This window comes from Euprymna scolopes, chromosome 24, assembly GCF_053919585.1.
Source record: "Euprymna scolopes isolate OS-2025 chromosome 24, ASM5391958v1, whole genome shotgun sequence".
In the NCBI taxonomy this organism is placed as follows: Eukaryota; Metazoa; Mollusca; class Cephalopoda; order Sepiida; family Sepiolidae; genus Euprymna; species Euprymna scolopes.
This window is the reverse complement of record NC_136505.1, coordinates 90,982,330-91,007,288: the sequence shown is the minus strand read 5'-3', so window position 1 is coordinate 91,007,288 and position 24,959 is coordinate 90,982,330. Positions and strand designations below refer to the sequence as shown.

General features: G+C 32.7%; 2 protein-coding genes across 27 annotated transcripts in view; one reads left to right on the top strand and one right to left on the bottom strand.

The window, feature by feature from the left end:
• The window catches only part of LOC145246840 (adenosylhomocysteinase-like 1), a 736,073-nt gene that overhangs the window by 339,101 nt on the left and 372,013 nt on the right, over positions 1–24,959 (top strand). For 4 of the 7 annotated variants that reach the window (XM_080108679.1, XM_080108675.1, XM_080108682.1 and 1 more), the window contains one exon: positions 3,099–3,113. The exons of the other annotated variants lie outside the window; for them this stretch is intronic. In XM_080108679.1, coding sequence (XP_079964805.1) covers positions 3,099–3,113 — 15 coding nt within the window. The remainder of the gene's footprint in view (positions 1–3,098; positions 3,114–24,959) is intronic. 7 annotated transcript variants of the gene reach the window in all.
• Positions 1–24,959, bottom strand: part of LOC145246842 (uncharacterized) — a 323,121-nt gene that overhangs the window by 244,128 nt on the left and 54,034 nt on the right. The window lies entirely within an intron of this gene.

Here is a 24,959-nt window from a genome sequence, read left to right as displayed (position 1 = left end):
TTGAATCCAAAATTCGACATTTTTTTATAGTTAGTTTTGAAGCTTTTGATTGGTTAGTCATTTGTTATAAACGGTGGTTCTAAAAACGATCGTCGGAATCATTGGTGTCATACCCTCAATAGTAAAACATTTTAACGATAGAAATAAAAAAAAATTTTTTTGTTTCAAAACAATTTAATTCATACGTTGAATAAAACCTGTCTAGCTTTACAATATTGACAAAGATGGCTGCCGGAACAAACACATGATGAGTTTTCTTGTAGCCTTATATTGTCAGATTCCGATATAATTACTGATTCCGATTCTTTAAAATTTCTAAATGTTTAACTATAGTTATATTTTATTTTATTTATTTTATTTTTTTTTTCAGATTACCGTAATAGCACATGTTAAATGTGCATATGTTTTCTCAAAAATCCCCAAAAAATAAAAAATAAAAACACACCTGCAAAAAACCTTCACCAGTATAAACACATCAATTGTGTGAATTTCTGAGCAACTTCAGCTGTTGTGGGGGAATCTCAGACTTGACAGGAGGATCCATCATATATATATATATATATATATATATATATATATATATATATATGCGCACACACTCTTCTTAAACAGCAACAATGCACTTGCACAAAGTTTTTCGTACCTTCGTAAATTTGAATATAAAAAATGTCATATTTTCTATGTCTTTTATGTATTTTATTCAAGACAACTATTTTTCTACTTTCTCCATTTATTACTTTTTAATTGTTTGCATGAATCTTAGCACATCCAAAAATATATTTATATTTCATTCATGTCAAGGGCTAATGCTACATAATTAAGATTATTTCAATGAATTTGATTTTCAGTGATTTTTGACTTTTATTGTTGGGGATTTTGTATTGTTTTTCTGTTCTTATAAAAAAAAAAAAGTAAGAATAGATCTTAAGTAGTTTCCATTCAATCTATTTTTAGTGATGAAAATTTTATTTCAAACTTAGACGTAACAAACCGACCAACAGAGCTCCTTGTAGAGAGGATTAGACTTTGTAAAAAAAAAACTTCCTTCGTTTAATTATCTCCCTTTGTAATTTCTTGGAGTATCACTTTTAGGGAATTAATTTGAAACTCTTTTGACTGTCAGCTTTCTTATAATGTTTTTTTTATTTCTTATAATGTTTTTTTTATTTTTGTTCGGATGAAAAAGTGCCGGAATCAATCTTCACGTTTAACAATGAACACGTTATTTAAAACGTTTGAGCCGTTTATAAAGAAAAATGTTAATGCGTCTTTGAAATGATTTTAGCTATTGGTGCTTCTTCCTTATCGGAGCGAAATTTAAAGATTCAAACATTGAATTTCGAGTAAACCCAATGGTATCTACTTAATTGTCATGTTGCAATAATGAACATATCTAGAAATTATGAAAAACGATAGGCAGAAAATTAATTAATAATAAAAAGCTATATATCTATGAAAGTGTCTGTGTGTGTGTGTGTGTGTACATTTCCCTATCAAACTACTCTGTCAATTTTCAGTTTACAGACTCGAGATTTGACATAAAGGGGTATGGAGATTTGGGAAAATCTTTTTAATTTGTTTTTAGCTAGAAATTGGACTGTCAAGGAGCCAAAGTTCAATGATTTGACCTTTTGAAAACTCTACCAAACTCCTCTGCCAATTTTGGGTCTAAACACTTGAAATTTTAGATGTAGGTTACTTGGACATGGATCAAACTTTTTAATTTGAGTTGAGCCCAAAACAAATGTTAAGGGGTTAAAATTGGGGTCTAAGTTTTTAAAAATTTGACCTTTACAGTCTCTACCAAATTACTTAGCCGACTTTTGATCTAAGCATTTGAAATTTTACCTAACGTGTATTCAGACATTGGCCAAGCTTTTTAGTCGGTTTTTGGCCGAAAATTTTGCTGTCAAAGTTCAAGAGATGTTACCTTTGCAGTTTCTAGCAAACTATTCAGCCAATTTTGGGTTTAAACATTAGAAATTTTACATAAAGGGTATTCAGACATGCAGCAAGTTTTTTAATCAGGTTTTGGGCGAAAATTTGGCTGCCAAGAGGTCAGAATTGACCTTTGCAGACTTAATGAAACTCTTCCACCAATTTTGTGTCTAAACATTTGAAATACTAGATGTAAGTTACCTGGACATGAATCAAACTTATATATGTGTGCACATAAAGTTATGAACAGTATATAGGGCCCAAGCAAAGCCAGGGTGAACTGCTAGTAGTTTACAAAGATAATTAGTGAAAATTAAGTTTTGCTTAATTGATTTAAAATTTTCAAAGGTTTCAGAAAATAATTACCTCCTTTGTTACTATTCGAACTCTAGTTTCTTTTGAAGCAAAGATTCAGTTTTCGCTAATTGTCTTCGAAAACTATTTCCATTAATAATTAATTTTCTACCTTATCATTTTTTTTTGTAATTTTTGGATATGTCCATTACTGTGACATGACAATTAAGCAGATATCATTGGTTTTACTTGAAATTTAATATTTTGATATTTTTTTTTATGGACATTCAAACTGTTTTTTTTTTAATGATCGGGTTTATTATTTTTCTTGATTTTGTTTTACTTTCCTGGTAAAAAAAGGAAAAGAAAAAACAAAAATAAAGCAACTCCATTGTTCAATCTGAATGTTTAGCAATGAAAATACTATTTCAAAATTATGCCTGAACAACGGACGAACTGAGCCTCTTTATGTGTGGACGAATATATTAACAAATAAATAAATAAATAAATAAAAATACAAACCCTAACTTAATTATCTCCCTTTGTTATTTCATTTTTGTTTGAAGACAATTTCAAATGAATTTGACTTTTCAATGAATTTCAATTTTAAGTTATTTTTGATGATCCGTTTTTTTTTTTGTGTGTGTGTGTGTGTGTCTTTTGCAGGAAAAAAACAAAACAAAAACATTTTTTAATTGCAACGTATTTTCTAAGCACAACAAAGAAATAAAACTTCTATGAATTTTATGTTTCAGTCTTAATCGCGTTCTCCATCGACTGTTTTGTATTCGTTGACTCTTCTGCCCTTTTTGTCATTAATAATTGTTTCTGAACGTTCTCCCTGTTTTTCTTTTCATTCTCTCCAGGCCAAGATGCTATGTGTAAGTATCCCCCCCTACACTCTAGTCTTTTCTTGTCATGTAAAGGCTCTCTTTTTTATCATACATTTTTCATTTTCATAAGCTTTATTTTTCTTCTCGTTTTCTCAAATATTATCTAATGTTATTCAATGTCTGCTTTATCTTTCCGTTTTTATCTCAATCACCAATTTCTCCCCTATACAACCCCTGCTCCTTCAGCCTTGAGATGATATACATGTTTCTAATCTCATGTTAAAAAGAATTCAAATTATGGACAGTTTTCACACACCTGTAATTATATATTAAAAAAAAAAAATACTTAAGATCGTTTTTAGAAAATTTATTAACAAATGAAACCTTCAAAACTGTGTTCTCATGCTACCAGATGAGGCCGTCTGAAGATATTGGCTTCCTAACCTAAAATGCACTAAACATTGATGTTATTGTTTTTCTTTCCATTTGCAAGAAAAACTCAATCATGCTCTGCAAAGTCAAAAACAAAAACAATTTTCCCCTACAAAGCAATCAAACCAAACACAATGAATAAATATTTGAAGATATAAAGAAATTTAAGCTTTAAAATCTTTTTCTCAAATTACTGGATTTGGCATTAAATAATCCAAAAAGGGTTGATATGCCATAAAACAACCAAAACAAACCTATGCACACAAAATTACTATTTAATATATCTCTATAAAGTTTGGTATGTTTATGCATTTCTATATATAGAATTATTTCTGAACTAATTAACCGATCATCATGAATTTTAGAACAGCTGGTAGATTAAAGATTAGTAATGTGAGTTATATTTACTCTTAGTTTTAAGTAAATCGAGTCAAGAGGAGGAAAAGTTAGTTATCTTTCTTTCATGGAAAGATGCGACAAGGGTTGGAAAGTGAAATTGAAGAGCCAACAGTCTAAAAGCACTCTGGCCTGCAAAAAATGCCCAGGCAGCCCCATTGATATTCCTCAGTAGGAACACCTCAGACAATCAGCAACAAACTCTTCTGTTCTCAAAAAGAGAAGACAAAGCCTGCGAGAATGAACTTCCTAGAACTGCATAGGATCAGCAACATACCACAATCAACTTGGGGGGGGGGGATTTCAAAATTGATCTAGACTCTGTTGGCTTAGGTGCTGAGGGAAAAAAAATCTGACAGAATGGAAGTTCTTCATGAAAATTAAAATGTCTTTGATATTTGAAATTTTGACAATAGCTATTATGCATCAATTAATAATTATTCCTCAAATTTCAGTTTCTTTTAAGTATTTTAACAAGATTTTTAGCAAACCTGATATGGTGACAATTTCCCATTTGCAAATTTAAAATTTTCAAGTTTACATTAATCCATCAGGCCCTAATCAAGCAAGATTCCCTGAATTTTAATTTCTTAAGCCCTCTTAAATGTAAACCATTTTCTAGAATCAAAATTATTTAATAGATTTTATCAAAATTTGAATAAGGATTCTAGGCATACAGTTTAGTAGCATTATATCTCAAATTTTAATTTCTTATTAATAAAGGTCATAAAGGTGATGTCAAACTTCTGTTCATAAAATTTTACCCATCCTGGAACGGGTATTTTTCTAGTTTATTTCAGTATTTATTTTAACAATGTGCAATCCATAAGTTCAGGTTACTAGTGATATAACAAATATACTTTTGTCAAGTTAGCTACACAAAAACGTTTTTGTTTCATTCACATGGGAAATCATCAGGCAAATTGCATGGATTTACATTTTAGCTTCATTTTTTTTTTTTTTTTTAGTCAAGCTGTTCCCACCCAAACTTCCCATCAATCAAAGTGCTTGATTTTATTACTTGCTCACTGCTTATTCATTTCCTCCAACCAATAAATATTCTTCTTTCAAACAGGGGTCAAACAAAGGATGACTTTGTAATGCTGAGTCTTTATTCTGTTTAATATTTTTGTTTGTATTCATATATACTTGTGCTGAGATAGTTCCAATATTTTTCCACGATTCCGATACAATTACAGAATCCGCAGGAAATTCCCGATCTTTATAAATCTCTAAATATTTAACTATAAAGTTTTTTTTTTTTTTTTTTTTTTTTATTATTATTATTACCGTAAAACACATGTAAAATGTGCACATATTTTCTCAAACGTAAAAATTACACTTATGGAGGGGATGATCTATAGATTTTTTTGTTTCATTGTTAGTTTAAAATCAATAAATATTATTTTATTATTTCTACCAAGCAGTGGAAGATTTTGCTTTAAACAAAATCAAATAAGAAAAGACAAAGGAATCATTTTTGGCATTGGAAAAAAGCACAAATTTGGATTCTGATGAAATTATAATTTCTGATTTTTTTTTTTTTTTTTTTTCTGATTCTGATTAATCCTCCAGAAACTAATGACCTTAAACTATATCCATTGGTGAGGCTCCAGCTTGCAGGCTTTGGGGAGTGTGGAGCCACCCTTTAATTACCATTGCTCCCAGGTCCACTCTGACCCGGAGTGGTAGTACCTGTTAGGGTCCCAACTATGGGTTAAATAGAAACCGACTTGAAAACAACAAATATATTCTATTAAAAAATTTTTCTTCAAAATCTTTGGATTCGGCATTAAATAACCCGAAAAGGGTTGATATGCCGTAAAACAAAAACAACCAACCAATCCAGACACTAATATATACATACACATTTTTTAGTCAAATTCCAAGCTTTTATCAATTTATATTTTAAGTTTGAATCACATATACACCATTGAGCTATAAATCCAACTTTTTTGCGAAATAAAAAGAATTTAAATCATATATCTCATCTAATATCTAAAATTAATTTGACTAAACTTTGAGTTAAACTTAAATAGCATTTACCTTGAAAAATGAAACTTCTCATTCCGACTATCAGATTGTCATTTGTTATTGTTATATTATGTTATTTGCAATATAATAACGTACTTTGCTACAATTTGTTTAAAAGAATACTTATTCCAGTTAGGAAGATTGTTGAACTGGAGGCAATTTCTGCCCTAAAATGTACTAGTTGCTTATGAACTTAACCAGAAATTTCTACATTCCTCTTTTATAGATGGATGGAAAGAGATGTTTTTACAATTTTTTAAAACCTATAAACGTTTATACAAAAATAAGTCATTTTAACATTAGGAATACCAACGACGAAAACAAATTATCTCTCTCTCATATATATATATATATATATATATATATATATATATATATACATAAAACCTATATAATGTATCTGTATATAATATATATTTCTCTCTCTCCCTCTCTCTCTCTCTTATATAGTAACCAGCTTCTTTGTCGATTTTGTGTGATTAATAGCTTTTTTATTAATACAAGGTACATACTCAAATCTATGCTGTTACTTAATTTTGGTAAATATTAGTCCATATTCTTAGAAAAAGTTACATTTTGAATTGATTTTATTACTTAATTCTATCAGCATTTATTTTTTTTTATTATTGATATTATAAAGGAGGTAGGAGTTAACTCTCATAATCTAAGTCCTCCTGTCATGCATTGAAAAAACCATCGGAAATTTTTTTCTATATACAAGTAGTCAGATTTTGAACATTATTGTGTAGTTCTTGAGCTTTTTGTCTTGCAAAGAACCCAGTGTGGATCATCTAAAATTCAACCAACTTGGATCTCCCATATATATATATATATATATATATATATATTAGAGTTTATCTGTTAAAATTTCATTTAAAAAGAATAATTTTTCAAAATAAAATTTATTTGAACCAAAGAATACATTGCTTAAATTAATGTTGTTAATCTATGGATTATCAATCTAAGTACATCTCCTCAGAGAAAAAAAGATGTACTTACATTGAAAATCTATGGATTAAGGACATTAATTTAAACATTGTATTCTTTGGTTCAATGTATTCTTGGGTTCAAATTATAAATTTTGCTTTGAAAAATTCTTCTTAAATGAAATTTAAACACAAACTCTAACATCAAAGGTGTGAGTGTCATATAGAAACGTTGATTAAATTTGAATAAAATAAAATATGCATCAATTACACTTGAAAGCCAAATCACAACGTATAGTATATCAAGCAATTTTATTTGGCTCGGATTGTCTTATATGAATATTTCCTTTTAGTATTGTATAAGACTTGAAACAACTGGATTCACCAACCTATAATCTAATTTATTTCAATACCTTAAAGTATATATATATATATATATATATATACACACACACTTATGGTGTATTTAATGGCTGAATGGATTAGATCTTGCTAATGAAGCCAGAGATGGCTTCTGTTGCCGGGTTCGAATCTCTCGACTGGTGTTAATTGTGACACCCTGCACTGATGATTTCCGAAAGGATGAAACACTAGTGTATTGTATGTAGGTATTTAATGATTATTATAGTAAATAATCATATATATATACTATTATATAAAAGGAACTTTGTCTGTGTGAGTTCGTTCCCTAGTTATATTCTGAGTTCTAGTGATGTATACCCCATCAAGCTATAAACCCAACTTTTGTGTATAGTGTTTCCCATTTATACCCTAAAAAGTGCTAGCCACTTATGGACATAAACAGAAATTTCTACATGGCTCCTTTTAGATTGAAAGGAATTTTTCCAAAAGTTTTCCAAAACTGTAATGATTAAAAAAAAAAAGGCGCGGGAGAGGGCATTTTTAACAGTATGAATACCAATGATAAAAGTCTTCTCTTTTACTTCATGTAATATATTTATGCAAAACCTATGTATTTTCTCTCTATATAATCTCTCTCTTTCTCTCTCTCTCTCTCATATATAGTAATCAACTTGTTTTTTGGTTTTGTGTGATTAATAGCTTTATTAATACAAGGGACATAACTCAAATCTGTTTTACTTGTTATTTTGAAAAATATTTGTTCCATGTTCTTATAATAAAGTTGTATTTTTAATTGATTTTAATATTTATCAATTTTTTTTATGATTAGTAATATTATGCAGAAGGTAGAATCTAACCCTCTCAAATTCTAAGTACTCCTTTCATGCATTGAAAAGTATATTTTATTTAATACAAGACATTCCTTTTAATGCATCGCTATTAGACATGCTTTGATTACTTGACAAATTTGATTGATCATTGCTTTTCTTCCAAATTATAAAATGTTAATGTTATTTGATTTTTACACATTGATTTATTATTAAAACTTGACCAGTGTGGGTAGAAGACATGCGTTGCATGGAAAGAAATGATATGAGAATATGTGCAATGTGAATACTAGCATAGTTTTGCCATTATTAAACAGCAAAGCGTTACTGCTGTCAATCAAGAGAAGAGTCTATCGGGCCTGTATACTCAGTGTAATCTATAATATAAAAAATAGTTGTTTGTGTGTATGTTTGTATGTCCGGATAAAAGTAAAAAAAAAAAGGACAAAACAAAAACACAAAGTTGGTATTTTCTTGATTGACGTTACCCTGGATAAGTAATGTCTAAAATTTAGAAAAACAAGTATTCATTATTTGAGGGTTTCGTTAGGGAATGGAACGTTTTGTTTTTTGTTTGTTATTTTTTCCTAATTTAGAAAAGAAAATGCAGACTAATTCTATTATGTGTGTATTTATGTCCACCTAGAGAGGAATGGGTTGGGAGGGGGGAGGAAGAGAGGGGTAAACAGGAAGAGGCAAAGAGAGAAAGATAGTTTAATAGCAGTTTTAATAGAAATACGCTACACTTATGCTCCGGGCAATGCCGGGTGGCCCTGCTAGTGATGTATAAAAGTGAAACTTAGCTAGTGAGCATTGAGAAATGATATGGGAATGGTACGATGAGTGTGTAATGTCAGTTTTAAAGACAAAAGTTAAATATTTGTACATTTTAAATTGTTTGTGATTAGTGTATTGATAAAGCTACAGCCGTGGCACAACAGATAAGACACCTTATGAGGCAATTCTGGTTTCAATTCACATTGGAAGGACAACAAAATATGTTTACTTTTTATAATTATTTTGGTGATGGTGAATAAAAGTAGAACCTAACTTTCAAACACACCGGAAGTTGGTACCTGCGTCTCTAAATTCAAGTGTGGAAACACAGATTCGATACAATTTCCAAATATATATATTGTTTTTTTTCACCGCATTATAATAAAAATATGTAAACTTTTTATCAATTATGTTTTTCATTTTTTAATATATATATATATATATATATATATATATAACATTAACTTAAGTAAACAATTAAAACTGTAAAAAATATATATTCATAGTTTTTTTTTCACGTTTCTGTAAATATATTTTAAAAATATCTAAATAGTTTAACGAAATGTATAAAATTAACTTAAACATAGTTATTTGAAAAGATGTATTATGAAAAAATTTTAAAATTGATAAAAAAAAGTTTACGTATTTTATATATTTTTATTAGAAGGGCGTGAAAAAAAAATAAACATAAAATATAACTGAAAATTGTATCGATTCTGTGCTTCTATACTTCAATTGAGAGACGTGGATGCCAACTTCCGGTGTGTTTAAAAGTTAGGGTCTCCCTTTATTCACCATTACCATTATTTTTTTTTTTTTAATTCACAATAACAACGTTAGTTACAATTTTGATTTTATTTTATGAATAACTTAAGCGTCAAATGCTGTGATTAAACATGGTTTTGAAGCCTTTAATTGTAAGTCACTGATTTCTGGATAGAAATAAAGCTTAAAAACAAACGTTGTTTTATCTGTATCTCTAAATCAGAAATGCAAGTTTATATATAATAATAATAATAATAATAATTGGAAAGCTTTTAATGCTGTAAGTACAAGCACGAGGTGATGTGACAGGTTCAATAGATAGCAGACAATGCAGAACGCATTAGCAACTGTTAAATCTCTTTCAAATATCTGCATCAATTAGACTGAACCAATGCCAGCCATCGTATATACATGGAATGTTGTACCATAAAATGTTGCAAATGAAAGCGATATGAATAAATACTGCAGGTAAACTATCTGTTATTTATAAATTTAGGTGCTAGAGTACAACAAAAATTCCCCCAGTTTAAAAAAAGAAATGCATTTTAAGAAAGTTTGGGATTACGTCAGCTGAAAATAGCATTAAGAATGAGAATAGTAGTTTTAATTTATAGAAATTCTCAAAAGTTTTGAAGCAAAATAATCGTTAATATTAAATCGATAATAAGTTGTTTTTTTTTGTTTGTTTTTTTGTTTTTTTTTTACACAGTATTTACTCTAGCTAAATAACCAATCAGATGTGTTGGTTTTATGAATTTCCATCAATGGATATAATTTTTTTTAGTTTGAGAAGGTTTTTGGCTTTCTTCATTTTTAAGTCACTCAAATTAACGTAGGTGAACTTTGACACGTGCGAACTGAAATATTTTAAAGTTTCTTTCTATTAAAATATCCGTCCTAATAATATTTCATTATTCAATTGATTAATGAGGAGACAAAAATAGTAATTAATAAAATGCCCTTTTTTAAAACCAGTATGCAAATATCAGAAAGTTTTATTGGATGTCCTGATGCCTTAGCAGACTGAGAGTAGGCTCAAGGCATTTTACAATAATCAGTATTTACCACTCTCCCACCACGAGAGGATGTAACATGAGGTTGGAAGGTGGGAAAATGGGCCAGTGCCCAAAGAGGAGGAGCATTCTGACCTTGATAAAAATGAGTAGACTCGTCGGCATTCCCTGGTAAGGGTGCCTCAGACAACAAGCGATAAACTTACTCCTCACAAAAGCCAGGAGGCAAGACCTGGGAAGATGGATCTCCTAGGGCTACAGGTCCTGGATATGACCTAAAACTATATCCGATGGTGAGGGCCCCACCTTGCAGGCCTTGGGGAGTGTGGAGCCACCCTTTAATTGCCATTGCTCCCAGGTCCACTCTGACCCGGAGTGGTATTACCCTGTTAGGGTTCCAACTATGGGTTAAATAGAATCTGACTTAAAAAAAAAAATATACTCCATTAAAAATCGTTCCTCAAAATAACTTGATTCGGCATTAAATAACCTGAAAAAGGTTGATATGCCGTAAAACAAAAACAACCAACCAACCTAGGGCTACACGATGATCTCCAGTGCATTGTGTTATTAACAGACTAAAAATGTTCAGAAAGTCACACACGGCAGAGCCTGTAAAACTGCACTCATCCCCATAGCGAGCATTGACCGAATTACGTTTTTGATTGTTTTTATATGGCTGCATGAATTTCTTTTGTAATTTGCATGGATAAATCCTTTTATACTTGCTCTGCCACCTGCAATGTCAACATTTCATATTCTTCTTTCTAAGATCATTATTGTTTTTGTTGTAAGCTCGCATCAAAAGATCCTTCTGAAAGATTTGTTTAATAACGAGTTGTCAAGTTTTTTTGTTGTCATTTTTGTAAAAACTTATTCTTGTCTGTTCTTCCATGTCTTTTAAGGTTTCTTTTTGTTCTTTCAGAAAAAAAAGAAGTTTTTTCTGTCCTGTTTATGATTTTGTTTATGATGACTTGTCCCACTCAGTTGTATAGTAATTGCCACCTTTTTATTTTTCTACCAGTAAAATGTTTTAACAATGTCTGCTACTATTTATTTTTCAGGTGAAACAATGTCTTCACTTTAATGTTTTTGTAATTTTGTAATATCTCTTAATTTTTTCCAATGTTTCGAGAATAAAATATCTCAAGTGAGAGTATAGAAATTTTTCTTGTATCTTTCGCCTCAAGAAGTCTGATCAGATGTTCTCCAGGTTGAAAAGCTGAAAGTAGACTCCAAGCGTTCCCTCTATATCTATTTATTCTTGTTATGTTACCTTGAGTTATCTCCCTTTTTAACCATCTTTTTGGTTCAGCTTATAAAATAACTTTTATACGTGGGATTTAAAAAAAAAAAAAAAAAAAAAAATTCAATTTGTCAATAGATCGTTGTTGGAATTGTTGCATTATGTTCAGAATTTCCCCTATATTTAAAAAAAAAATAATAATGTTTATATGTACCTGTGACAAAGCAAAAATATCATATTCCGAAAATTATGTAAAACAATTAAGTATTATTTTTAAAAAGAAAATCATTTTTAAGCAATTAATGAGTATTTGTAGACATTATGGCATAAATCTCACAAGTTTGAACTGTTCAGTTATGTTCACTTTTTTTTTTATTGTTTTTTTTTTTTTAATTATTTTTTTCAAAATGTTAGGTAAGATGGCTGCTCTTCTGTTTGTTACTCATAAAATTTGATTTTTTTGTTTTAAAAAGAAAACTCTTTGATCAATTTGTGATTTTTAGAATATATTTTCTTGTTTCATCATAGGCACATACATCATACAAACTTTTTTTTTTTTTTTAATATAGAGGGTATTCTGGACAAAAAAATAATTTTTTTTTCTTTTGTTTTAAAGCAGGTTGTTTTTATTTATCTGTCTTGTTGTAACATGCAATATCCATATTTATTAAACTGGAATTGATGTTCGATATTCAGTGAGTAAACTTACTAGTCTATAAATTGGTTAACTGAAAAAAAAAAAAAAAAGTGAAATTCCAGTTTATGTCAACTTGCTGAATTCAAGTTATATACATGATATAACAATCAAAGATGGCGTAAATATCATGAAACACAATGGCAACTACTCTCCGGATTTTTTCGGATTTATGTAATCATGTCCATATTCTTATTTTCTATTACAGTTAATGAGTTCTTCTGAAGAGTCAGGGCGGAAATTACAGGGTGGAATGATAAAATTGTCGTTCTAGAAAAGACCTGATTCCATTTCCATTTGATGTAAACCGGTTTTCTTTTTTTGTTGCAGACCATCTACTTATTGGCCAATTATGTACAAATCCCAAGAGCGATATGAGCCTTCTATCATGTCTGAAAGTGACACAATGTTCAATGAGCGAGATCGGAGATGCTTTCTACAAATCCAAGTTATGACAACAGGACCATTGCCAGCGCCCTCAAAATGCATCGCTGGATTGCTACGAATAACAGGTACGTGCCCAGGGTTATGAAAACAAAGTTTGTGGCCACAGTTATACTCTTTGGTGTGGTTTTAAGCAAGGACCACATCATGCCACCTCACATCTTCGGATGTGCTGAAGAGTGTGGTGCAGACTCAAAGTGTGACAGCCGGACTCGACATAAACCCACAAGTCTAAAGAGACTTAGGCTTGCCTTCAGAAGGAGTGCTACGACTTTGTACCCTTCTCTCGCTGAACCTCCTCCTCCCCCTATCTGAACCTGCTGGACTACTTTGTTTGGTCATATGTCAAGAACAGCACCAACATGACCTCTCACAACACCAAGGCCAGCCTGATCGCCACCATCTGCTGAGCTCTCGCCAGCAGTTGTGGAAAAAGCATGCTCCCAACTCCGGACCCACATCGAGGTAGTTATTGAGGCTAAAGGCGGCTACATTGAATAGATGTCAACTCTACTACATAATCAAGTTACCTGAATTGATTTTTTTCAATAAAAGTTTTAAAATCAAGTCGTAGTGTTATTTTTTTATTTATTTTTTTTTTTAGGGTGATACTTTTATTGTTTCACCCTGTATTCAAAAATTGATATAAATAATTATGATTGTTTCTGCACTACGAAACAGGTGCCACCAAGAATTGAATATTTTAACATGCTGAAAGAAATAAATCGTAAGATGAACAAGATCTTGGAATTTGGAATAGACTTTTTCACACATATATATATATATATATATATATATATATATATATATATAGGGAAAATAAAAGAATTTAAAACTGTTAATTAAAATTTACAATTAAATTTATTCTTTGACAGAATACTCCAAAAACAATTTACAAAGTCCTTATTCCGCAGAGTTTCAAAGAATGCCACTCTTGCTATTTTTCTCATAGAAGACAGTAAGAAATTAACAAATTATAATTGTAGCAAAACTAGAAATTTGCTGGTTAATGCATTAGATGAAACAACAATTTATGATAGTGAGTCATAAAGTGTAAAAAATCTCAGTTAAAAATATATATATATATCTATATATATATATATATATCTATATATATATATACATGAAAAAAATATGCATTAAAGAAAACAATTTCTGATATTTAGTCGTAAATAGGAGGAAAAACAGTTAAAAAATATATACATGAAACAATTGGAAAAATAAAAATAAACCGGGAATAACATTTTAGTCTGACTAATGACTTCTCATTGGTAATCCAAAAAGCGAAAGAAAACTCCTTTTAAGAAACAAAATATCCAGAATTTAAATTTCAAAATGCAAAAAAATCCAGTTAACATTCATAAAAGAAATTGGTCTTTTAGGTTGTATTGCATTCACAGTAATGCAGAAAGTTAATATTCAGTCAAGGAAAGAAGCAAATGGATAAATAACAAATGTCCGCTTCCATCTTAGCCTATGATATCATTTATATATATATATATATATATATATATATATATATATATATACACATACATACACATAAAAATGTTGTTTGTTTTTTTTACTTTTTCATTTTTTCTCTATACTGCAAAATGCCCTCGCTTCCTTTCCTTTGTAATACACGATTGAAAGGTAGCACTACTGTATGACTCCATCTTTATTTATAGAAATGCATTATATGCAAACTCACATAAAATCCTGTCATAAATATGAAACACGTTTTTTCTTATGGTTCATAGATTTATTGATCTTTCTAGTCAGCCCCCTTTCCTTTACTCCTATCAAAACGAAAAGATCCCGACAAGCATAAATGTTTGCTTCAAAACTTGAAAATACCGATCGTTACTTCAAATATATAACACTGGTTGACTGGACCTATATTCTATATACAAGGATTATTCCAAAAGTAAAACCTCTTATTTTCTTAACTAAAACAATTTGGAAAGCTACAGGGACAGGAGTGGTACCATTAAAACGAGCGACCTTTCATGCACCGGAATTTATTTTTCTATATAGTCACCACCATTCTCAATACACTTTTGCCAGGAATTTAATGATGCATCTCTGTTTTGGACATACATTCAAGACAGAGATTGTTTTCTTAGTCTCACACTGTTAATATCTGCAACAGAGAGATGAAACTTTTAGGTCATGAATGCATAAGTTCAGTCATCATAACAATGCGATTTTTAATCCATCTGATCTATACAGGCGCAATAAAATAGGAGGTATTACTTTTGGGATGCCCCTCATGTATATATATATATATATATATATATATATATATATATATATATATCATATGTGTGTGTTTGTGAAAATATTTAAGACAAGTACAGTTTTTTTTAATTAAATATTAATACAAATCATTCAATTTACTATCCAGCACTATTTTATGAACCCGGTGGAAATTCCCAGGATTTTTATCCTACAAATGCATTCTTAACCTGTACTACTCTCTCTCTCTCTAATATATATATATATATATATATATTAAATTGTAGTTCAATGAATTTAAACAAAAATTCTCATTGAAATGAAATGAAGTGGTTGAGTTTCATATCAAAGAATTTTTATTATTCTAAGCAAGACAAAGAATGCTTTAGAAAATTATTCTGATAAATGCATTATTTTCACTTTGACTTTCCATGTCTCACTGACTTTAGCAAATAGGGTGCATACCTTTATAACTATTTGCTAATATTTTCTCTCCTCTGATGAGATGGTAGACATAGAGTGTGGTGTCATCAGCATATATACCCATCTCAGAGGCAATTTTGTCGGGGAGGTCATTTATGAATATCAGGAACAGTAGAGGTCCAAGGATAGATCCCTGGGGCACTCCCACATTTATATCATATTGTTTAGATGTACAACCGTCGAGGACAACCTGGATTTTTCTCTTATCTAAGAAGGATTTAATTATGTTAAGTATTCTACCAGTGATACCGTATGATCTAATCTTCCTGAGAAGACCCTCATGCCATACCCTGTCAAAAGCCTTAGATATATCTAGAGCTACCGCTCTGCCCTCTCCCGCTTTGTCCAGTGAATGGTATATGCGTTCAGAGATTAGTGAGGATGTCTGCTGTGGAACAGACTTGTCTAAATCCATATTGTTGGTCAGTCAGAAGTTTAGCATCTGTAAGGTGCTGGACTAGAGCATCGTTAATTAAGGTCTCAAATATTTTGGCAAAAAGTGGGAAGAGGCTAATAGGGCAATAATTTGATGGGTCAGTTCTTTCGCCAGAATTTTTGAAAACTGGTACCACAGAAGCAGTTTTCCAACAGCCCGGAAAGCAAGATTCATTAAGGCATTTGTTGTAGAGTTTGGAGAGAACTGGAGCTACTTCAGCTGAGCACTATTTTAATAGCACAGCTGGGATGAGATCAAGTCCACATGCTTTTGAAGTGTCAAGGTTTTTTATGATAGTATGCACTTGAGCAGGGGTGATTTCCAGATCGTCTAGCGTGGCGTCTGTCCGCATAGGAAAGTCAGGTAGGGGGTGGTTGGAAGGGTCCAGTGTGGAGTTTGAGGCAAACCGACTGGCAAGCATGTTAGCCTTTTCGGTTGCTGAGCAAACAACCTCCTGATTGTTGGTTAGTGGAGGAATTGTTGATTGCCCATTATTTACTACACTGTTGTAGATTTTCCAGAAGTCCTGAGTTCCTAGTTTTTGTGCTTCGATGCGTTTTTTAGTGGTTTCCGTAAATTCCCTCTTAGCTGTCGCTATTTGTTTCTTAACGTTACTTCTAGCTTCTATGTACTTCTGTCTGTTTGAACTGGTCTTATGTTGGTTAAACCTACGGAATGCATGCTGCCTTTGAGCAATGGCAGTCGTGCAAGTCGAAGTAAACCATTGGGGAGAGTGGGGCTTACTATAGAATTTTCGCATGGGAACATGCGCTTTGATTGCAGTTTTGAACCATTCAGTGGTCTCGTTTGCACACTGTTCAGCAGGAAGAGAAAAAATATTTCCCCATGGGGCGTCTCTGATAAGATCTCTGATAGCTTCCCAGTCAGCCTTTTTATAATATCTCGTTGTTTTGAGCGCTGGCACTTCAGTTTTGGGTCTAGAGTTTAGGGCGATTTCAACCATTATCACTGCATGATCAGCGTTCCCAAGTGGGCTGTCGGCTTTTGTTATACAATCATCAGGAACTGTGGTCAAAAACAGATCTAAAAGTGATGCGAGTTGTTCTTCCTGATCAGGGAAATGGGTTGGAAAAGTAACAATTTGTGATATTGAGTGAGATATAGAGAAGCTATGAGTTGCGCTGCCCGCTGCATCTGTGTAAGTAGAGAATCCAAGCCAGTTTTTGTGATGGACATTAAAGTCACCAAATACATGTACTTGGGTGCTAGTGTCGAAGGAGAGTGCTGTGTCTATGCTGTCAGATACTTTGTTTATTATGGTGCAGTCTTCGGTCGAGGGAGAGCGGTAGAGAAAGTAAAAGTAGCTAATGTTGTGTTGCATGTTTAGTCGAAAGCACATAAAGGCTTGATCATCTGTTTCTAGGTTTGTTTCTCTAGTCAAGGGAAGGGTATGACGAATATAAACTCCAAGTCCGTGCATATGTCTGTCAGAGTCTTTACGGCAGAGTGGGAGATATCCAGGCATATTAAAGTATGGATGTAAAGGGGATGGAGAAGTGTAGGTTAGTCTCACTTAGTGCTAAGATATCCGGGGTATTTGTTAGAAGAAATGCTTCAACATCATCTAAATTAGTTCTAACCCCACGGATATTTGTGAATGCAAGCCTCAAGGGAGGAGGCAAGTTGGATTTGTTTGACCCTAAGACTGGTTTAAGCTTATTTTTAGATTGTACTGTCATCATATTTTTTAACAAGTTTCAGTTAGGTTAGGGGGAGCCGAACAGGAGTTTATGCAGAGTATCACACATGCATCACAAGTAGACCATCAGCTGACCCTCCATCAACTAAGATTGTGGCCTCAGGAAAGCCCACCGGGGATGAGTGCAGGGTCCCTTTCCATGCGCAACATGGCACTGCAAACATCCCGATATTTTACAACTGTTGATGGAGCAGCCGCTTTAAGCGCTACCAAAGAGTTAGGGCTCCTGTACTACCAGTCGGAAACAGCAGCCAGTAACTGTCAATCCGGTACCCTCAACCCATCAGAGGAAGGTCAACCCAATCTAATTGCTCAGGCATATATGGTACTCAAGCACTCTCAAGTGCCCAGCTTTAGGAGTGGGGTGTGTCAGGAGTGGGGAGACGGCGTTCACTGCCCTAGACAAGAAACAAGATCTACCACTGGGTGTTTCTGTCGAATCACTGTGATAGTATCTCTGCGCCTGACTAATAGGCAAAGAAGGAGTATGGAAGCCGGGTGATAGACAGAACCTATCTACTCCTTAAGCAATTTAGGTTTGCAAACCGGTAATTTGTTTGAGTCACCAGCTCTAGGAAGGTTGTCATCCGAGACTGAAGAGGCCTCCCTCCCCTTTGGTTTAGTTTCAGAGTTTTCCTTCTCCTAGATGGATGATCTGGAAATATCTACTGGGTCCATCACCACTGAGAGGGTTTGCTCCGCGCCTGGGTTCTAATCCAGGTATTTCTGCGACCCCGCGTGGTTAGTTAATGTTACTGGGTTAGTTTGTAGAGGTTATATATCTGCTGAATAGTTAGTTTGTAGAGGTTATATATCTGCTAAATAGTTACACTCCTCAAAGTGAATTAGGGACATTGTTATTTCATTGTTACTGGATAAAGGGGTTGAGTAGAGCTCATGCAGTGTAAGCAACTATGATTGTAAGAAGGCTTGTTAGGAGATAATGTGGTTTGAGGCTTCCCCTTTATAATATATATATATATATATATATATATATATATATATATATATTTTAATTTATTCATGTTAGCTTGGGTCTAGGATAACATTAAAGTGTGAGTAGGTGTTAAGAAATGAACTACGAGTTGTGCCCAAACTATATTTTAGATGTCAGCAGGGCATGAGATGCGAGTGCAATATAGTACAGATAAAACAGTAAGTTTTGAGTCGTGTAATTTGGTAAATAGATATATGGGCAGGTTTTAGTAGGTGCGAATAAAGTTGAAGGTACAAAGATGTTTAGTGATGACTAAGCAGTTAGCATGTGAGGGTTAGGGGCTGGAAGTTAAGGATTCCACTACAAACGCTGTGAAATGTAGGAGTTAAGTGGCGGTTTGGTGGGAAGGAGCAGATTGTTAGCCTTCAAGAGACAGGGATTCTTAATTTATAAGAAACAGATCTACATTAGGATTTAGAGTGGCAGGTAAGGTTTTTTTTTTTTTTTTTTTTTTTTTTGAGAGTACATCTTTCAAACTCCTTGGCCTAATGTTCACAGGAAACATGAGTTGGAACAATTACATTGAAAGCATTGCCAGGGCCGCTACGAAGAAGGTAGGCTCTCTCTACTGTGCTAGAAAACTACCAACACCCGAAAGTATCCTGTACCATTATAAGGCCACCATTCGCCCATTTATGGAGTATTGCTGTCACATTTGGGCTGGTGCATCTGCTACTAGTCTCTTGTTCCTAGACAAGGTTCAAAAGAGTTGCCAATCTGATAGGTCCTAAACTGGCATCTAAGCTGCAGCCTCTGTCCCATCGACAAAATGTTGCATCCCTCTGCCTGTTCTACAAGTATTTTAATGGTGAATAAGGCACTTATGCCCCCATGACGTAGACACCCTCAACAAACCCGACAGGCAGCTAAATCCCAACCCCATTCAGTAGAGATCCCTAGATGTAAAAGAGCCTTCTACTCCAGTAGTTTCTTCCCCAGAACCGCTAGACTCTGGAATTCCATTCCAGGGCCCATGGTTCCCCAACTGTACTGACATGCAGAAGTTCAAGTGTAACGTGAACCGACATCTTGCTGCCCAAATCCTTACATAGTATCCCAGTAGTTGCTGCCGCTGATAGTAGCCCCCTACACCACAGTGGCAATGTGCCTTGTTTGGGGTGAAAATGTAATAAAAAAATTTTTTTTTTCTGAATAAAAATATTCAGACATGTGGAAAATTGTTTAATTATTTTGCATCCAGAAAAACCGGCTACTAAGAGGTCAAAATTAAAAAATTGGTATGTGGGGTAATCAGCTTTTTATGTTTATCAACTGTTTCATGAATGTGCATGTGTGATTTGTTCATGTAACAGATTACTTATGTTAAGAATAAGTAAGTTTGAAAACACTTTTTAAAGATCATGTCAAGCGTGCGTAATGGTTGTTGTACTTGACTCACTGTCTTTAGGTTTTCATTTCAATCTCGGTTCGAGTATTTTTATATTTTACTTATAATATTTGCATGCACATGTTTCAATTTCTTTGTGTTTGTTTTTACTTCCTTTTTTAAAGGAATTTAAGGTCACGTTTAATACCTACAGTATTTCTGTTTATAATAAATAAGAAATCGGCATTGATTAAAATATATTTATGCATATTTTACGACCGGGCAACGCCGGGCTATCTGCTAGTTATCAATAAATCTGCCTGATTTAATCTGAAAGCAATAACTGATCGATATTCCACGCTATGATCGCATACGATTGCATGACTCCTTCTGGTCGTTTGATCATGCATCATTGTTTCATTAAATAAAAAAAAAAAGTGAAGAGTCTCTTTACAACATGCTGTTTCGCATTTTAGATCAACCGTTACATGGCATTGGCGTCCTGTAATAACATCGATCATCGAGATGACCCGATGTTGTCATTTACTTTTTTATTTGCCTGTATCTTGACCATCACCATGCGTGATCATGTTATTTTCTTGATTGTTAATTTGTTTTGTTTTTTTAACAAAGGAGTTACCATTTATCAAGACCTGGAGGCCACTGGAGGATAAGGGTTAATGAATGTACACTAGTCAATGAGACAATATCGTAGTAATCGTTAGTAGTGGAAATTTGGTAAAATGTATTACTTAAGGGGAATGGCTCATCAAGAACTTGCTTACATTGGACTTGAAAACGGCCATATTGTAGTCAGCAGGAAAACGGAACAGTTCTACAGGAGTGCAATTCTAAGAAAGAAGCTTTGTTTATAGAATTTACGTTTAGGTTTAGGCACAGATAAAGAGCGAGTGAAATTAGTGTAATATCGATAACTTTAATAAAAGTCACCTGTACACTTCTCAGGAGTTATGGAGTTCAAATGTTTAAGGTCTGACTCTTACTCAAGCTTCTAGAATTCTAAAAAAAATATGCGAACATTCTTAGTTCAACGTCTACTCTTTTTCAAATGAATCATCTTGTAATTGAATTGAAAATCTTAGAATATGAACAATTTATTTGGCTATGATCTTCTAGTAGATAGAGAAAGAGAGAGTCAATTATTTTTTAAGCTCATTGCTTAATTATATTCTCATTAAATTAACAGCATAATTAATGCATCTTGTCCAGTTCAAGCTTCCATAAAGATTACTGCATTGCATTTACCACTCTGTCATGTTTTACATATCAGGCTAAATATCATTGATTTCCTTTCTCTCAATTTCGGCTTATATAATTCTTCTTTATCACTTGTTAGAAACATATCCTGTTTGCCGACATAATACCAGCTTTATCCAAGCAACTGTAGGTAAATTTTTTAACAGGTTTTGTAAAATGGCGCATTTTAACTTTGCAATGCCATATTAAGGATAGAATTTTCTGCAGTACTGGTGCAAAGCACTCGTGCCCTTACTCTCAATGTCCACCTATTTACCTAAAATACTCTTTATTGACATTTTTTTATAGAAATCGCTCCAGACAAGGTATAAAGCCACTTGAGGCAAAGAACTTAAAAAGAAAAATAATAAATAAAGCTCAAAAGCTAGTAAATGATAAGTGTTATAGATAAATTCCAACCAAGAAAACAGCAATTCTTCCCCCTTTGTCAAAAATATCACTTATGGAATGTGGCGACTAAAGAAAAAAGGAAGCGAGTGTTATGGGGCTCCTGAATGTAAACCCAAGGTTCACTTTCTGTTTTAAAGTAAGTTGTTAATTAATTTTAATAGTGGAACATCAAAATTATACATTTTTAAACTGCAGACAATAAAATTTCCTCAACTATATAGTTGTAGTAATTATGAAATGTCACCTGAGATACTCTCACCCTCAAAATGAACAATGCCAACCATGGAATCATTAATAAAATTTATGATCCTTTCTGCAATCCAACGATATTTGATTTTTATTTAGGCCACTTGATTCTTTCAACGAACCCATTTCTGGCTGGTCCTCTTCAGTTCAGCTCATGTCATTCCGGCAGCCTTGGTCCAAGCCTCAATGTTTCCTTTTCATGTCTGCCTTGTCTTGTAATTTTATATAATTTTGTCTTGTAATTGTCTAGCAATTTTACGCTTGCCTTGTGGGTTCCATTTAAGGGCTTGCCTAGTGATGTTGGATGCAGGCTTCCACTGGGTGTAGCCAATCTAGTTCCATTTTCGTTTTTTGATTTCTATCTCCATGGAAGTTTGGTTGGTTTTGTGGTTTGTGAGGCATAGACTGAAGTTTATTTGTACTAAATATGGTTGCTTTTGTCCGTCTATGCCTGACTTGTCAACCAGGTTTTAGTCATGAATATCCAACAGTCTTTGTTTTATCACTGTTCAATTATATGGGTGGATACTTTGATTATTGTCTATTCTTGCTATTATTTTTGCTAAAAAGTGAACCAAAATAAATGCAACCCATGGAATCGTTAATAAAATTCACTACCTATTTTTGCAATTCAACCATATTTAGTACAATTCTGAATCTTTGGAGATGATGGTTTATTATTCATATTTTTTTTAATTATGTGGATTATTCTTTTCATCTTGATTGTTGTGCAAATAACGCTCAAGATCAGAACAGTAGTCTAAAGAATTCAAATAATACATATTTAGTACAATTTCATTTCGATTTATGCTTGACTTGTCCACCAAGTTTCAGTCATGAATCTTCAACAGTCTTTATTTTAATATCGTTCAATTATACGCACACATGGATATCAATAACTTTTGGGCTGTGATGATTCTCTTGAGTTTTGGAATAGTTTGGATATTGTTTTGATCGGCATTTTGTTTGAAATACCGTCTACCCTCAAAAAAATCTTGTGGTCGAGGATGGAGCCCATTCAGGGTCATTGAACAGCAATAAGATAAACGATTGTGCATTCGTAACTGAAACTTGTTGGACAAGTCAGTTATAGTCTGATGTTTATTTGTATGAAATACTAGCCTATGTGCCCGTATTTGGAGGAAAGAAAAAGGAGGAAAAGAATATAAAAAAAAAAGTGACGTCTTTGTTATTGTGCCCATCGCCAAACTGGAAGTGACGTAGGTTTAAATTAAGGCTAGTCAATTGAAAAAAGGGGATGACTTTTGAAAATATCGGCAAAAAAAAGCGACCCCTCCCTGTAGAAAAGTGCCCAGTTGAGGGTGACGAAATTAATGTTTTTAGCCAATTTTTCGATATTTGTCATCCGAAAGGGTCTAGTTTCAAAACGATATGGCTCTCATGAAAATTCGTCATCTGTCGAAAGTTTTAGGAAGATAGACATACATATATACATACATGCATTTAAACAGACAGGTAAGATTTATATTATAGATGGTTGGATTGTAGAAGGGATTGTGAATTGTAACAATTTCAGAAGTTGTGATTCTTTTTCCGGTCTAAGATAATTCATATTTTCCACTGAATATTATGAGGATTTTTTGCTCATGTGATTTTTTATTTTTTAAAATTTTTTTTTAAGAAATAAACTTGACAATTCCACCAATACTCATACTAGGGAGAATCCATATTTGGCTGCGTTTAAGAAATCCTACCTGTGATATTACAGAAGGTGACATAAGCAACGTTAATTTTCTTTTCTATTGGATTTTTCTCCTTCTTGTTTAAAAGTATTTTTTTTTTTTTTACCCCCAAAAAATAAAAAAGAAGTGTCTGGAGTAGATTTCCCAGTTTATTCTTGGAACGTTCTTTCGGAATCGGCTGCAATTTAAGGCAGCAACATTTTCGGAAAATAGCTGACCTTTTGGTTTGAACTTTAAACGGTGGCTGATATTCCCATTTACTTTGATACGAGACAAAAAAAAAAAAAAAAAAAGAAAAAAAGGAAAAAAGTTCAACCTTATTTGAATAAATATTGATTAAAGAATAATCTGCGCTATAAGGATGTCCGGAAGTCGCTTTACTGCCTACCAAAAACTAAACAGTAGTTGAACAAGGAATGCCTCAATACAAAGCACGGGTTTGTATTACTGTACACATAGATTCGAAAAAATACTGTTAGAAATTCGCTCAATATATGTTACCGTGACATAAGTTGACATATATTCGGTTGTTTTCTAACAGTATTTTGTCTAGTTTATTATTTATAATACCTTTTCCCAAACGTACCCTCTCCGAGAGAGAGTCGGCTGCCATTTTGAATTTTCCAATACATCGGTAAACACTGCATGTTTTTTGAGCTGAATAAACATGTTACACTGAATAAAAACACAAAAAATATATCCAGTTAGGTAGAAAAGTAACTTATCTTGCCTTTGATAACATTTATTTGTTCTATATTTGTTTTTTGACAACTTTTTCGAATCTATGTGTACAGTAATACAAACCCCAAAGCACATATCCTGGTTTAAGTTTATTCATGTTAAGCACAGTAAAACAAAATCTAAAGATCTATGAAAGTGAAAATGTGCGCGCGTGCGAATGTAAGGACACTTCTCAACCTATGTACTCAACAAATTTTTGATCCACAAACTTGAAATTTGGTATGTGGGTATTCAGACATGTGGAAAACTTTAATCGGTTTTCATCCAGAAGAAAAGGCTGTTAAGGGGGTCAGAATATAAAAATTGGTACTTAGAGACCGTAGAATTTTTATCTGTTCTGGTTCACAGCGCTAATCGTTCATATTATGTTAAGAATAAGAAAGTTTGAAAACCGCTTTTGTAGATTATGTTCAGTTGGGTTAATGGTTATAATACT